Source organism: Elephantulus edwardii, unplaced genomic scaffold (genome assembly GCF_000299155.1).
Source record: "Elephantulus edwardii isolate Elephantulus edwardi_28Jun2011 unplaced genomic scaffold, EleEdw1.0 scaffold00035, whole genome shotgun sequence".
In the NCBI taxonomy this organism is placed as follows: Eukaryota; Metazoa; Chordata; class Mammalia; order Macroscelidea; family Macroscelididae; genus Elephantulus; species Elephantulus edwardii.
Window position 1 is genome coordinate 710,229 of NW_006399785.1, and position 16,871 is coordinate 727,099.

Below are 16,871 nucleotides of genomic sequence, written 5' to 3' on the forward strand. Positions count from 1 at the left end.
CATTCCGTGCTGCTTTTTGGAATCTTCTGTTCAGCTCTTAACACTAGCAATCAGAAAATCAAAAGAAAAATTGCACTGGGAAAATCTCCTGTCATGGACCTCTCCAAAGTGCTGAAGAGCAATGATGTCAGTCTAGATACTAAGATGAACCTATTCCAGGCCATGGTTTGCTCAATTACTTGTTATGCCTCAGACAGTTGGACAGTGACTAAGGATGCCGGAAGAATAGATGCCTTCAAGTTGTGCTGTTGGAGAAGAGTCTTGAACATACCATGGACTGCCAAGAAAACAAGTAGGTCTATCTTGGACAGGGAAGGGTTCAGAGCTGCTGAACATAGGGTCGTTATGCATCTCAGGCAACTCAATAGCACATAACAACAATATCATACTATGACATGTTTGGAAGCAGGAGAGCTGTCCAATTCCTAAAAAACAGGCTTCTGGAAGCTCTATGAACTTTGATAACTGTCAGTAGTTGTAGAGGGGCTTCAGACCTTTTCTTCATAGGGTCGCTCTGAGTCGTGCTCAACTTGAAGAAAATCAACAGCAACAACATTATTATTATCTAGATCTGTTTATTCCTATTAAATCCCTTCTCCCACTTTTCATATGTAATTTCATGCCAGAGATTTGACCATATTTCTTCCAGTCCACACTCCTGCTATGCAATCATAACATTGAGTGTATTTTCTCATTTGTTGTTGTTGTTGGGTGCTCTTGAGTTGAGTATGGCTCATAGCAGTCCTCTGAACAACAACAGTTCTGGACCCTTTCCTGTCCTGTGCCATCTCAGCATCCCTGACACATTGGAGCCAGTGCTGCAGTCACGGTGTCAGTGCATCTAGTTGAGGGTCTTCTCTCTTCTGCTCATGCTCCATGCTTTCCAAGCATGAAATCCTTCAATAGCCTCTCCTTGTAACACGCTCAAAATATGTGAGACGAAGTTTCACCATCCGTGCCTCCAAGGAGCACTTTGGCTGTGCTTTTTAGCAGTCCATGACATATTCAATATTTTTTCCAACATCACAACTCCAAGGCAACAATTCTTGGGTAATGTTTTTATTGACATATTATCATAATAACATGTTGTTGTGTTTTGATTGCCTTTGAGTCAAGCATTACTCATATTGAACCTATGAACAAAAGGCCTAAAACCTCTATAACTATAGACATTTATCAAAGTTCATAGAGTTTCTGAAGGCATGTTATTAAGGAAGTGGATTCCTCTCCTGCTTCCAAATCTCTCATAGCATGTTATTGTTGTTATTTGCCATTGAGTCGCCTGCAATGTGTAGTGACCCTCTATGCAGCAGCTCTGAGCCCTTCCCTGTCCTGAGCCAGTCTCACTGACTCTGACACACCAACCCCCATTGCCCAGTTATTGTATCAATCCATCTCATCCGGGGTCTTCCTCTCCTGCACTGTCTGTCCACCTTTCCAAGCATGATGTCCTTCTTGCCAAGGACCGATCTCTCCTGGCCACATGCCCAAAGTAAGTGAGGCAGAGCTTCAAGGAGAGACTTGGTTTCACCCTCTCCAAGACAGACCTATTTGTTTTCTTGACAGTCCATGGTATTTTTATTGAATTGCTTCTCCTGGTAGGTATTCTCACCATCGTTTTATTCTGTTCTTAGTATGAGGAACCGAAGTTATTAGAAGTTGTGTAATTTTGTTAATGCACAGAGGGTAAGAGATGGACCCCAGATTTATACCAGGCAACAGTTTCCAGACTTTAGAATTCTCTGCCTGAATCACCATCCTATATTCCTGTGAATCATAAAACCCTTATTTAGAACACAGGGCCTTGAATTGAATGCTAACTCACTCCTGTGGACCGTGACCTTTGCCCTCTCCCTTTCCCTTCCCAGCTATGTTTCTGTTTAGTAATGGACTGTATGTGCTCAATTCTAACTAACAACCCTTTAGAAAATTAATATATAGAAAATTTAATTTATTGAAAGATATTTCTAATTATAAAAACACGTTTTGGGCATTTTTTATTTTTTCCTTATTTGGGAGCTAATTCAGTGCCATACTAAGAATTATCTGTGTGTATGAGTTGTAATCTCTGGCCTCCTGTGTCCAGTTACAGGTTGGTGTGTTGGAGGGTTGTTGTGGTTGTTGATTGCTTTCAAGTCGAGCATGGCCCATAGCGACCCAGTGAACAAAAGTCCTGAAGCCTTTCTATAACTATCAACATTTATCAAAGTTCATAGAGTTTCCAGAGGCAAGTTGTTTAGGAAGTGGATGCCACTCGTTTTATTATCAGAAAACATGCTTGACAGGAAAAAAGAATTCATCATTAAAATATACCATAACACAATACAGGGCCAGATACTTGAAAGTTAAATAACCTGTCATTTTGATAAGCTTTAGGGAGCACTGGTGGTGTAGTAGCAAGAACCTACGCTGTAATCCTGAAAGCATATGGTTCGAATCCATCAGCTGCTCCACAGGAGAAGGCTGGGCAATCTCTTCCCATGCAATTAATTGCCTCTGAAAACCCACCAGAGGGTCAGCTATGGGCCGGTTCCGACTCAACGGTCCACGACAAGAACAAGAGTGGGCAGTACTGTATATCAGGTCCCCACTACTCCCTATTTTTCCTCCTTTGTTGTCTTTTTCTTTTTAAATATTTTATTTTCATCAAAATTACACCTGATGAAATATATACAACAAAAAACACTCTTTATAATTACACTGTATTTTGTTTTTAATTGCTGACATGAATTAGATGGATATATATTGTTCGCAAAATGCTTTCAATCTTAATTAGAATATTCATTTTTAAATTATCAACCTATATTATTCTTATATCCCACACTAATTTCTAGAATTAATAGATTTTTTTAAATTTAAAATGTTATCTCAGACTTATTTTTTTTTAAGTTTGAAATTGTCAACAATTTTATTTTACATGGATCTACAATCAACATATTTGCTACAGCAGTCAGAAGATCAAAGATGTTTAACACCCGCAAAGTCTGCAGTCAGGAACCTCTCCAAATTACTAAGGAGCAGTGATGTCAGTTTCAAGACTAGCATACACCTTATTCAGGCCATTGTCTTGTCTTTTTTTTGTTTTGTTTTATTTTATAAAGAAACTTTCATTATTAAAATATAGCTACTATGCTTTTATGCAAAGAACACTTGTTTTTTAAAAAAATTTCTTTTATGAATTTTAATGAACATTTACAGAGATTTGGGATTTCCATTCATTCGTTGTTGCACTCATTTTGCCTCCTTTGTGATGTGTGACTCTTCTCTCTAGGTTGGAATAATTCTTCATTATTCCACTCTTGCCACGGTGCTCTGGGTGGGAGTGACAGCTCGAAATATCTATAAACAAGTCACCAAAAAAGCCAAGAGATGCCAGGATCCTGACGAACCGCCGCCGCCTCCAAGACCGATGCTCAGGTACCCGCCATCAGCTCGGTTTACCGTGTCCTGCTAGACGTTAATCAGAGAATTAGGTTTCTGTAGTTGAAACAGTCATCATTTGTAACAGGAAAATACAGAGTAAGCTGTTGAAAATGAATGGATGAACTTGGAAACCAGCCTGCCGTCTTTTGAATACTGACTCTGCAGCCTTGTAGATAGGAGGCCTCAGCCGCTCCATAAAGGGGTAGACCACATACGGCTGTTGTGAGGAATAAGTGGATTAATGTGTAAGGCACTTGGGATGGATGGTGTTGCCAAATAATATACACTATAAGAATATTAGTTGTTTTGTTTTGTTTTCCAAGGTCATATGTCTTAGATTTTAATCTACTCAAGTGTATAGCAATTTAATAATTCTCTACATCAGATGAAACAGGTTTTGAGTTATGTCCTTGGTAAATAGATTATTTTGTTTAGGGAGTGAAAAAAGATTAGACACTGAGTTTATGGAAAGTGTGTTAGGTAACAGGCAGAGCCCCTGAGTGGATTACACAGTTAATGTGCTCTGCGGCTGAATGAAAGGAGGTTCAAGTTCACTCAGAGAAAGAAAGATCTACTTCCAAAAAATGGGAGCTGTGGGAGAATTGTACTGTCAAAGGTATACGATTTGAATCCACCAGCTGCTTTGTGGGAGAACGATGGGCAGTCTGTGTTGTGTGCCCTCCAGTCTCCTGTGACTCATAGTGACCCCTTGTCCATCAGCACTGAAGTCTGCCCTCTCCTGAGACAGTCTCACTAAGTCAGTCTCACTGATTCCGACACACCAACCCCCATTGCCCTAGTTGTTACTGTATCTATCCATCTCATCTGAAGTCTTCCTCTCCTGTGCTGTCCCTCCACCCTTCTAAGCATGATGTCCTTCTCTGAGAACCAGTCCCTTCTGGCCAGTGCCTAAAATATGTGAGATGGAGCTTCAAAATCCTAGCCTCCAAAGAGAAACTTGGTTTCACCCTCTCCAAGACAGCATTACTTGTTTTCTTGATGGTCCATGACTTTTATGGTTCAAGACTTTTCTCCAGCACCACAACTCAAAGGCATTGATTCTTCTTCTGTCATCCTTAATCATTGTCCAGCTCTCTGATGCGTAGCAAGTAACTGCAAAGACCATGGCCTGAATCAGGTGCACCTTACTCTCTAGACTGACATTGTTTCTTCTCAGTACTTTGAAGAACTTCCTGTCAGCAGATTTTTCCAGTGCAGTTCTTCTTTTGATTTCCTGACTGCTGGTGTGAAGAGTGTTGGGCATTCTCTCCCTGTCCAATTTATTGCCTCAGTAAACCCGCTGGAGGATCAGCTAATGGTTAGTTGCAACTTGATGGTACATAGCAACAAGAACTAGTTCTTAAAAAGTCAGCCATTGAGAAGCCGAGGACACACGGGTGTACATATACACGTGGGGTTGCCATGATTCCGGGTCAATATAACGACAGCTGCTTTTTTCTGAACTTCACACTCAGCAGAGATGTCAAGATCCATGAGGGTTTTCCAGTCTGTTGGCAGAGACACACATGGAAGGACTGACTATGAAGAAGTATTACAAGAACTCCTGTAGAGCTGTGTGTTGAGGGTGCAAAAAAGAAGGAGCCGTTCATTTGAGAAGGAGGAATGTGGATATTAGAAAATGCTTTGTACTGGCAGGAAGCTTGATGCGTGTTCAGAGTACAGCGTAGAGGTGATGCTCTCACAATAAGATGACGGTGAGCCAGAGAAACCTTGCGAGTTTTGGCTCTGTGATAGAGAATGGCAGGGACTTAGTGGAGAACTAGATTTGGGGCCTGTTGGGGTGATGTCCAAAGGTCAGCATCCATTGAAGATTATTATCTATAACAGAATGGTCGGACCGGGTGCCAGCTTGTAACATGAATGGAAATGTCTGAGAATAAAGAATTCACCCTAGATCTCTAAAATAATACCCATGAAGACAGAAACAACACATGATTTAGGGAACAGAGTAGATACTTGTTCAAGAGACTGAGGCTGACAAATGGTATAAAGTGTGAGAAAAAGAGAAGTTTGAACATGGTTGTAAATTTTTCATCGTTATTCAGCAGATGGTGCTGCCTTCGTTTGAGATCCACACACGGGAAGTAGATATGGGGGAGTTACGGGTTGAATTGTGTTCACCTAAAGGGAGCTCTGGTGGCCTAGTGCTAAGAAGTTGTGCTGCAATCCCAAAGACATGGAGTTCGAATCTGCTCCATGGGAGAAGGATGGGCAGTCTCTTCCCATGCGCTTCACTGCCTTCAAAAACTCTCTGGAGGATCAGCAATGGGTCAGTTCTGACTAAAAGGTATAAAACATCACAAAGTTATATTAGTGTCCTAACCCTCATATCTGTGAATAAAATCTTATCTGGAAATACAGATTTTTCTGTTGGCGTAGTCTGATGGGAGCTGAGCTGCTAGCCCAAAGATTCTGAGGGGAAAAAGAGGAGCAATCTTCTCCCTTGCTTGAGGGTCAGCTGTGAGTTGGTTCTGACACTAAGGCAATGAGTGCATTTGAGTTCTTTTGTTCTATTAAGGAGGTGGTGGGTTCTAAACCTAAACCTTTCTTGGAAGTTTGGGTGGCCTGGTGGGTAGGGCATTACTTTGCCAACCCAAAGGCAAGTGATTCACATCTACCAACTACTGCAGGGAGAGGGATGAGTGGTCTCCTCCCGTGAGATTTACAGCCTCTGTGAGTGGCCTGGTGGCAAGAGGCTGCACTGCAATCCCGAAAGCATGTGGTCTGAGGCCGCGAGCTGCTCTGTGGGAGAAGGATGGACAGTCATTTCTGACCTGACTTGACCCTTTGTAGAAGCAGAGCTCAGAGACCTGAAAGCCAAACCTACCAACTTTAAAGTGAATGATGTTTTAGAAAGGAGGACAGAAACACAGAGAAACATGCATGAAAGTCAGCTGCTTCCAAGGCAAGCACCGCTGAGGGCTACCAACAGAGAAAGGCCACTCCATCAGAGCTCATTCCCTGCACTGGGACTTACAGTCACCAGAAATCTCCAGTAAGTACCTGTTGTCCTGAAGCCTTCTTTCTACCTGTTGAGGTTTTTGCTGTAATGATAACAGGCCCAGGTAACTGGCTTGGGGAATGAAGGATAAAGGTGGGAGACAGGCTTACCAACACTCTCATGGAACAATCTCAATTTTGGAAGCTGCATTGCAATCCCAAAAGCACATGGTTCGAATCCATCAGCTGCTCTGTGGGAGAAGGATGTGCATTTTCCTTCTCTGCCATTTATTGCCTCTGAGAACTCACTGGAGAGTCAGTTTGGGGTCAGTTCTGACTTGATGGTATGTAACAGTAACAATGGTGGTTAAAAAGTGGAGCTGTCAACCGTAAGGTATTCTGATCCCATCAGCTGCTCCATGGAAGTGGGGTGAACAGTCTGCTCCTGTGCGATTTAAAGGAAGCCCACTGGAGGGGCAGCTCTGAGTTGGTTTCGACTTGATGGTACACAGCAACTAGGGCTTAGCTGGACATACTGCAGATGGGTGAAGAGACGTGTGTGTGTGTGTGTGTGTGTGTGTGTGTCCATGGAAGCACTGAGAGTGAGCAGGACTTCTCCTAGCGAAGTTAGGTAAGAAAAAATATGATCCCCAGGCCTTGTCACTGTTTAGTAGATAGACCATGAAAAAGTCACAGGAAGAACTGAAAGAATGTCAGAGAAATAAGGAGGTTTGGGAGGAGAATGGGGACAGCCAGAGTGTTTGGCTCAGGTCAGGGTGAGAGATTTGTGTTGAGAGGGTGACATAGAAATCTGGTCCTTAGTGTTGTCTGCTGCTTCCGGTACACTTAACCATTTGTCACCCAATCTGTTCTGGCTCATAGTGTATAAGAGTGGAACTCTTACTCAGAAAATTTTCAGTGACAGATTCTCAGGAAGTAAATCTCCCAGCCATTCCTTGGATCCATTTCTAGTGGATTTGAACCTACCTGCTTCAGGTTGAGCTCTAGAAAACAAACAAAACCAAATGGATAGAAAGAGTCCAGTAAAGGACAAGTTGGACATGAAACCTATAGTAGTCTCCTAATGACCCACCAAATCCAAGCCCGTGTCTTTGCGGTAGAGTCTGACTCTGTAGGGTCGACGAGAACAAGGGTTTTCTGGCTGCAGGTCTTGATAGAAGCAGATTGCCACATTGCTTTCTTGAAGAACAGCTGGTAGGTTTGACTCACTAGCCCTTTGGTGCCTTTGAACTTAAAAGTCGTGACTCTTCCACTATGTAGAAACTAGGGCAAGGACTTGTCTGCAAGCTCCTTCTAGCCGCTGAGAGGGCTGATTATGGTGAAGATGCTGCTGCTTCTATTCCTCCTGTCCCTGGGGACTTGTCACTGAAATGGGAGAGAAAGGAGGCAGTGGTAGGTAAAAGGGCTCTTTGCAGAATGGGAGAAACAGGAGTTTTTATAGAGTGAAAATAAGTGGTGGGAAAGAGCTGAAAACTCAATGAATGAATATGAAAAAAAGTAAACTGGGGGAGGGGAAGGGAGAGAGGGGGTAAAACTGCAGCAATGAATGAATGAAAATAGAATGTGTCTGTAAAAGTTCATTAAAATCACAATTAAAATAAAATTTGATTTTGTTAAAAAAAAAGAGCTGAGAACTGCAGAATTAGTATTAATGGGTAGCAAGTCCAGATGGGAACAATAATTAGTGGAGTTGTAGTTGTGTGCCATCAAGTGGGAACTGACCCCTACCTGACCCTCTAGTGGGTTTTCAGAAGCAGTAAATCACACGGGAGATTACACATCTTTCTCCAATAGAGTAGCGGGGGGGGGGGGGGGGATTCAAACTGTGAGCCTTTGGGTTGGTAGTGCAGCTCCTTACCACTAAGCCATCAGTTAGCAGGGAGGTTTGTAGAGTACAAGGTTAAGTTTGGAAAGGAAGCCTTCTTTTCAGGGCAGAGATAGCTGTGAATTCCAGGAACAGGAAACAGAAGGGCACAGGTGCTGGTCAGATTTCCTCGAGCTGCAGTAATTAAAACTACCACAAGGGGGTGGCTGAGGCGCAGCATGTACTGTCTGCTGGTTTGGGAGACCGGATGTCCAGTGGCCAGAGGGGAGGATCCCTCTTTGCTCTCCTGCCACATTCTCAGATCTTGGTCTTCCATAGTTTGCTTTTCTGTCCATAACTACTTTCCTTTCTTAGAAGAAATCACTCTTCAGAATTGAGCTTAATCAGAACTGTTGTTGCTTTGTACCATTGAGTTGAAACTAACTCACAGTTAACCTTCTGTGGGTTTTCAGAGGCAGTAAACTGTCATACAGGCAGGGATTGTGTATCTTTCTTCCACAGAGCAGCTGCTAGGTTTGAGCTGCACTCCTTTGCACTAGCAGCACGATTCCTTAATACTGAGCCACCAGAAGTCCCTTAATTAGAGCTGAAACCCCAGTACTTCTGCATGGCCTCCCGAGCTTCCACAAGATACCCCTGTGTCCAAATCAGATCATGTATGCAGGTTAGGGTGTCCACACACCTTTTTGAGAGAGTGCATTGTTGTTGTTGTTGTTATGTGTCTTCAAGTCTCCTGTGACTCATAGCACCCTGTGTACATAGCTCTGAAGCCTCCCCTGTCCTGGGCCAGTCTCACTGACTCTGACACTCCTACCCCCATTATCCCAGTTACTGTATCAATCACTCCATCTCATCCAGGGTCTTTCCTGCACTGTCCCTCTACCCCTCTGAGCATGATGTCCTTCTCCAAGGACCAGTCCCTACTGGCCATGTGCCCAATCTGTGAAACAGAAGAGTCACAAGAAACCCATCACTGTCACCTTGGAATGGACTCAGAGCTGACTCTCTAGTGGGTTTGTGGAGGCAGTAAATCCCTTGGGAGAAGATTATCCAGCTTTTCTTCCACAAAGCAGCAGGTACATTCACACCACCTGCCTTTGGATTGGCAACATACCCCCCTTTTTAAATTATTTTTGTTTGTTTTCAATCTTATACTGATATATTTGCAAAGTTTGAATACATTGTTTTTCACAAGAGATCCTTCCCATTTCCTTCATACCCCCTATTGAACTTTACAACCTTATGATTAACATCCCACCACTCTTCACCCATTCGACCATAGAAAACTTAGCTGTGTTTTCATCAATATTCACATATCAGAATCAGTGATTGATATAAATAAGAAGCGGTGGATGCAAACCATATCATGAAAATACCTTTGTTCAGTTCAGAATTGGGGGTTGTATCCCAGAAAAGAGCAAATGAGGAATTAAAATCCTGAGTGTCCAGATGGGCGAGCCAAGGCCTTCAGTCCCCGTTCCCTGTTCTCTTTGGAAAGGACAGAGACATTCCTGTCACGTTTTCATTGTAGCAGAGGCTCAGCCTCATTTAGATCTTCCGCACCATCCTTGTGCTACGTCTCTCCGTGGGAAGGGGGTTAGGGAGAGCTGCTGCCTTGTGTGTGGCTGCTTGGGTCTGGGTATCTTCCTGCCTCGGTCTGAGAGACTGATGTTTAAACACACAGTCGGAGGTTCTGGAACATGCAGACTTATTTATTTGCTGTTGGGTTGGACTCGACCCATCACTGATCCTCCAGCCGGTTTTCAGAGGCAATATATAGCACGAGAGCCCATCCTTCTCCCAAGGAGCGTCTGATGGATTTGAACCATGTACCTCGGGGATTGTTGTGCAGCGTCTTATCACTAGGCCATCCGAGATGCTGTATTGCCAACTCCATATAGGACAGAACTAACCCTGCCTGCACTGCATCGTCATCACCTTTGTAACGTCTCTGCTGCCCTTAAGCCCATTGTTGCTGTCACTGTGTCAGTCTATCTCATGGTGGCATAGAGTGCAGTGTGTTGAGCTACTGACCAAAAAGGTCAACAGTTCAACTTCACTAGTGGCATTTGAGAGAAAGGTGGGCAGTCTCCTCAAGTGAACAGCCATAGCTCTGGCAACCTAACGGATGGGCAGTAGAAGTTGCGAACAACTTGATAACAGAAACTTTTTTCTCTTTCTCGTCGCTGTTGAGTCAGAACGGACCCTCCATCAGCTTTTCAGAGGCTGTAAATCACAGTCGGCGAGATTGCCCATCTTGTGTCCTGTGGAGCTGCTGGTAGATTTGAACAGCTGTCTTCAGATTACGGCAGCAGAGCTACCCAGAGGCTTAATTAGGTGCTGATACCTAGTTAGGGACCTCTGGTGGCTTCGTAAGGAGTAGCACTGCCAACCCAAAGAGAGGTGGTTTGAATCCACCATCTGTTCTGGGAGAGAAAGGAAGGCCGTCTCCTTCTGTGCCATTTACAGTTTCTGAAGTGAGACTGTCTCGCTCACTTACTCACTGCTGTTGGGTCTAAATGACTCATCGAGCTAGCTGACCCTCTTTGGGCTTCCAAGGCTGTGAATCACACATGAGGAGATTACCCATTTACTTTTATGGAACAGCTAGAGGATTTGGAACCCCAGAAGGTGTTAGCCTTTGGATTAGCAGTGCATCTCCCTGCAGTCTACACCCCCCAGAGCTCATACAGAGCGTAGGAGGTCACAGATCAACTGGATGGTAGTAGTTTTTTCATGAGACTGCTGCTCACAAGGTCATTGGTTCAAATCTGTTCGACGACCTCCTGTAGAAATGTACAGCACAGAAAGCCAGTGGAGTATTGCCATGAATCCAATCGGCTCTGAGGTGGTGATTTTGGATTTAGAATCCACTGTGACATAATCTTAATTTGACTAACGACAAAGGACACCACAGGGATTGGGGTTAAGACTAGTTTTGAGGAGTCATCCCACTGTGTGAACCAGCTGCCAAGAGAACAGGTCTGTCCTGGAGAACATGAAACCACGATGCTCTTTGGACGCAAAGTTGGGGAAACTGTGTCTCACCTACTTTGGTCATGTAGTCAGAAGGGGCCGCTCCTTGGAGAAGGCCGTCGTGCTCAGAAGGGTGAAGAGCAGCGCCAGAGAGGAAGACCTCAGTGAGACTGGATTGACAGGATGACTGTGGCCAGGGGGTCAGGTGTGTCAGAGACGGTGAGGCTGGCTCAGGATAAAGCAAGGTTCAGAGGCATTGTCCATAGGGTCCCTGTGAGCCCTAGTCAACAGCACGTAACAGCAGCAAGCTTAATGTAAAAGAAACCACGTTGTGAGCCTAAAAATGTAGCTGTGCATTCTCTGGCATGACCACAAGGTGGCAGAAGCTGATCAGCTTTCTTCAGCTTTAAAACAAATAGACTGCTTGCACTTTATGAAAGGAAATCCAAAACAAACACAAATCAAAAAGATGTTACTGTTAAAGGAAAGAGCCTCCAAAAGTTAACTCCAGTAACTGATCGCTGGAATAAAAGGAAGAGCTTTTTTTTTTTTAAACAACACATGAAATGTTCAAAATCCCTATCTCTAAGAGAGATGCAAATCGAGACAACTATGAGATATTATCTCACCCCAGTAAGACTAGCAAAATTTAACAGAACAACAAGCAACAAATGCTGGTGAGGTTGTGGAGAAACTGGAACCCTTACTCACTGTTGGTGGGAGTATAAAATGGTGCAACCACTGTGGAGGGTGGTGTGGTGCTTTCTCAAAAAGTTGCAAATAGAGATACCATTTAACCGAGCAATTCCACTACTGGGAATATATCCCAAAGAGACCATAACTGACATCCAAGCAGATATATGCACACCCATGTATATCTCAGCTTTGTTCATAATCACAAGGAGTTGGAAATAACCTAAGTGCCTATCAACAAACGAATGGATAGAGAAGCTGTGGTATATTCACACAATGGAATACTATACTGCATTGAAAAACAAGGAACTCATGGCACTATTATTCAAAATGGGTGACCCTGGAGGACATTATGCTGAGTGAAGTATCTCAGTCACAAAAGGACAAATACTATATGGTGCCACTGTTGTAGAATGAGGCTGACATCAAGGTGGGGGTAAGACTGAGGAAAACTGGATAAATTATGTATACTGCATTGAAGCCGATGAGGGAGAGAACAGTCTAAAAGTAATATATTTTAGGGCATTATGATTATCATAAGAATTCGGAGTGAGAGTTGCAGAGTGGAGTGTACTCGGGGTGGGGGTGGGGGGCGGTTGCAGGGGGATTGTATACCAATAAAGGAGTTTTTTTTTCTTTTGCTTTTCAAGGAGAGGAGAGAACTGGGGGTCGGGGTGGGGTGGGCGGGGAGAAAAGTGCAACAATGAATGAATGGAAATCCAAAATCTCTGTTAATGTTCATTGACATTAAAAAACAACAACGATGCGCTTTTGAAGCACTGAGACACTGTGATACGTGTTGGCAGTACTGGCACGGTGACCCCATTGTCCCTCCTCGTCCTAGGTTTTACCTGATTGGTGGTGGCATTCCCGTCATCGTCTGTGGCATAACAGCTGCAGCGAACATCAAGAACTACGGCAGCCGGCCAAACGCCCCTTAGTGAGTATTTGACATTCTCTGTGTACCTGACCCTGCTGCTTCTCTTACATTCCACAGGCTCTGGGGCTCTAGCGGTTCAGACAGTTGGCTGCTAATGGAAAGGTTGGTGGTTTGAGGCCAGCAGTGGGACAGAGGTATGGTCGTCTACTTCCATGAAGATTGATGGCCGTTGGAAACCTCGTGGAGCAGTTCTGCCCTCGGCTGTTGGGTCTCCTACGAGTTGAAATGACAATTCATTGGTTTTATTTCACGGGTTGGGATAAGGAGGTTTATTACAATGACTCCTATTTTTTTGCAGTGTTTTGTGCTGAGCTATTAACTGAAAGATGAGTGATTGAAACCTACTAGCCGGCCTGTGGGAGAAAGAGCTGACAGTTTGCTTTAGTAAAGATTAAACTCAAAGAAAATGGTGCCGTCGAGTCGAAGCCAATTCCTGTTGACCCTCCATCGCTGTAAATCCGTGGTGGAGGAGACTGGCTCTCTCCGATGGAATGGCCTTATGCTTGTCTGTTCAGTACGTCCCACGATGCTCCTTGTTATGTGCCATTGACCATAGCCAACTCTTGGCTGACCCTCCAGTGGGCTTTCAGAGTAACTAAATCTCATGGTCAGAAATTGCCCATCTTTCTTCCACAGAGCAAGTGGTGGATTAGAACCATTTGCCTTTGGGTTGGCAGTGCAGCTTCTTAGCACTAGGCTCCCAGAGCTCAGTGATAATATTGTTAGATGCCATCGAGTCGAATACGATTCATAGCCATCTTATCCTGTACCGTCCTCCTCATCTCTGACACACGTGAGCCCATTGCTGGAGTCACTGTGTCAGTCTCTGTGGTTGAGGGTCTTCCTTTCTTGCTGACCCTCCATCTTTCCAAGCGTGAGGTCCCTTTCCAAGCAGTAGCCTCTCTTAGCAACATGTCCACAGTATGTGAGATGAAGCTCTGTTGTCTTGGCTGGTAGTCCTCATTAAATATAACGGCCCTGGGAATCCACAGGGGAGCAAATCCACCCCTCCCTGGAGGATCTCCGTAAATCAGAATCGACCAGATGGCAGGACAAATAAGGCTTATTGCAAGGAGCCCTGGTGGCACAGTGCTTGAGTACTTGGCTGCTATTTGAAAGATTGGACTAAAGATCTGATGGTGTCCCAGTCCTGTGAAGATGTCAGCCTGGAACCCAGTGGGCCAGCTCTCTGTCACACGCAGTCACTAAGAAGGGACCACAAGGCTTCCTGTTGCTAGGTTACCGTCGTGTTGACTCCATCTCATAGAGACTGTGCCGCAGAATGACGCCCAGCCTGATCTGTTCCCTCATCACAGTCAGCTGTGCTCACCGCCCATTGCTACAGCCACTGTGGGCCCATCGTATCGAGGGGCTTTATCCTTTTACACTGACCCTTGACTTTTCCAAGCATAATACCCTTCTCCAGGGATGGACCCCCTTGAAAACATGCCCATAGTACAAAACATAAAGTCTCATCATCCTTTCTTCTAAGGAGCCACCTTTCTACCAAAGTTGAGTTCAATCTGGCCTCTTAACTAGTGTCTGGGGACCTAGGGGGTCTAGTGATTCAGGAGTTCTGCGGCCAGTTTAAGTTCACCAGATGCTCTGAAAGCGAGAGATACTCAGTCTCTGCCTGTGAGATTTAAACTTCCTGGCGGGTCGGCTGTGGGTCGGTTCCGACTGGACAGCAGTGGGATTTTGCAGGGTGGGATGATTGCTTTGAGGCTTGTAGCCACTGAGCTGTTGGTTTCCTCACTTTCTCTTCTAGCTGCTGGATGGCCTGGGAACCGTCGCTGGGTGCTTTCTACGGACCTGCCAGCTTCATCACTTTTGTGAACTGCATGTACTTCCTGAGCATATTTATTCAGCTGAAGCGACACCCCGAGCGCAGGTACGAACTCAAAGAGCCGGCCGAGGAGCAGCAGAGACTGGCGGCCAATGAAAACGGCGAGGTCCCCCACCAGGATTCCATGTCCCTGTCGCTCATCTCGACGTCAGCCCTGGAGAACGAGCACACGTTTCAGTCCCAGCTGCTGGGGGCCAGCCTCACCTTGCTGCTGTACGTGGCTCTGTGGCTGTTCGGGGCCTTGGCTGTGTCCCTGTATTACCCTCTGGACTTGGTGTTCAGCTTCTTCTTCGGCGCCACCTGCTTGAGCTTCAGCGCCTTCATCATGGTCCATCACTGCGTGAGCCGGGAGGACGTGCGCCTGGCCTGGATCATGACCTGCTGCCCAGGGAGGAGCTCCTATTCCGTGCAGGTCAACGCCCAGCCGCCCAGCACCAGCGGGCCCAACGGCGAGCCCCCCAAGTGCACCAACAGCAGTGCAGAGTCCTCCTGCACCAACAAGAGTGCGTCCAGCTTCAAAAACTCCTCCCAGGGCTGCAAACTGACCAATCTGCAGGCGGCTGCCGCCCAGTGCCATGCCAGCTCGCTGCCCTTGAACTCAGGCCCTCAGCTGGACAACAGCCTGACCGAGCACTCGATGGACAACGATATCAAGATGCATGTGGCGCCCCTCGAAGTCCCCTTTCGAGCCAACGTGCACCCCGGGCGCCACCACAAAAACAGAAGCAAGGGCCACAGGGCCAGCCGACTGACGGTGCTGAGAGAGTATGCCTACGACGTGCCCACCAGCGTGGAGGGCAGCGTGCAGAACGGCTTGCCCAAGGGCCGGCCGGGCAGCGGCGAAGGCCACTCGAGGAGCCGGAGGGCGTACTTGGCCTTCAGGGAGAGGCAGTATAACCCACCCCAGCAGGACAGCAGTGATGCGGGCAGCACGCTTCCCAAGAGCAGCCGGAATTTCGAAAAGCCCATGCCAGCCGGTAGTAAAAAAGATGCATTGAGGAAGCCCATCACCGTTGAACTTGAGGGGCAGCAGAAGTCTTACGGCCTCAACTTGGCCGTTCAGAACGGCCCAATGAAGAGCGGCGGGCAGGATGGGCCCGTGCCCGGCCCAGACAGCACTGGCAACGTTCGGACGGGCTTATGGAAACACGAGACTACTGTGTAGGCCCATTCTCACGAATGCAGGGATGGTCACCTTCCTTTAAGCTAGGAACGTAGACTCAGACTGCTGGCGGATGCACACGGATTTTCAGTAAACTTCTGAGTGTGGGATTTTGCTTCTTTTCTAGCCCTCCTGCAGTGTGGCGTGGTTGGTTTTTTTTTAATGATTTTTTTTTTTAGACTTTCAGAGCAATACACAAGTTGTCAAAACAGTGACCAGGACCCTTTGGGCCCCTGAATTGTCATTTCTGGCAAGCCGTTAACACCTACTTAACATTTCAGACTTCTGTTTTATAATAAATAGGTGGTTGTCACTGCGTCTTTCAGTTCCATGCTTTGCAGTGTTAAGGAAGTAGAGCTATTTTTAATGATGTTTATACATTGGGGGGTTTTAGTGAAAAGTTTATGGAGAGAAATTGTCAGATATTTTAAATGCTTATCGCTACTGAAATGGCACATGAAACATTAGTTTATTGAATAGATGCATTTATAAAGAGAGTTTCGAAAGATACAAAGTTTTAAAAACACAAGAGTATATTTTTTAGTAATATTACTTTAGATGCTTTTAACTAAATTGCATTACATTTATCTTTTCGTTTTCATTTGCTCAACTGAATTCACTGCTGTCAAGTTGGAACGGACTCTTAACCCACCTGCCATTGGGATTCCTCCGCTACACATCATATTGGAGATTGATCGTTTATCTCCAGAGAAACTGCTGGTGGATTTGAACCAGCAGAGATAATTGCACCACTTTTGGGTTGACAGCATCACTCCCTACAGCCTGTGCTACCTCAGAGCTCCTTAGTTCAATCCTAGTAACACTAGGTTAACTCTTGGCCTGTTAAGCAATATCTGTGTGGGTTTCATTTCCTTTTCTGTTTGAATTCTTCAAGCACGTATATTATTATGGCGTGTGGATGAAGAGCTATGGTCATTTTTTTCTGGACTCTTCACTACAAGCTGTTACCTTGTTCTTAAGCAGATAAAATTCCATTTAGGTTCTGGTGATAGTCCTGCCATTT

The 16,871-nt window shown here is 45.3% G+C and overlaps 1 protein-coding gene across 1 annotated transcript in view; it reads left to right on the forward strand.

Annotated features, from left to right (window-relative positions):
- Window positions 1–15,850, forward strand: part of GPR125 (G protein-coupled receptor 125) — a 211,085-nt gene extending 195,235 nt beyond the window's left edge. The window contains exons 17-19 of the mRNA XM_006884506.1: window positions 3,272–3,417; window positions 12,744–12,839; window positions 14,608–15,850. Coding sequence (XP_006884568.1) covers window positions 3,272–3,417; window positions 12,744–12,839; window positions 14,608–15,850 — 1,485 coding nt within the window. The remainder of the gene's footprint in view (window positions 1–3,271; window positions 3,418–12,743; window positions 12,840–14,607) is intronic.
- The last annotated feature ends 1,021 nt before the right edge of the window (window positions 15,851–16,871 follow it).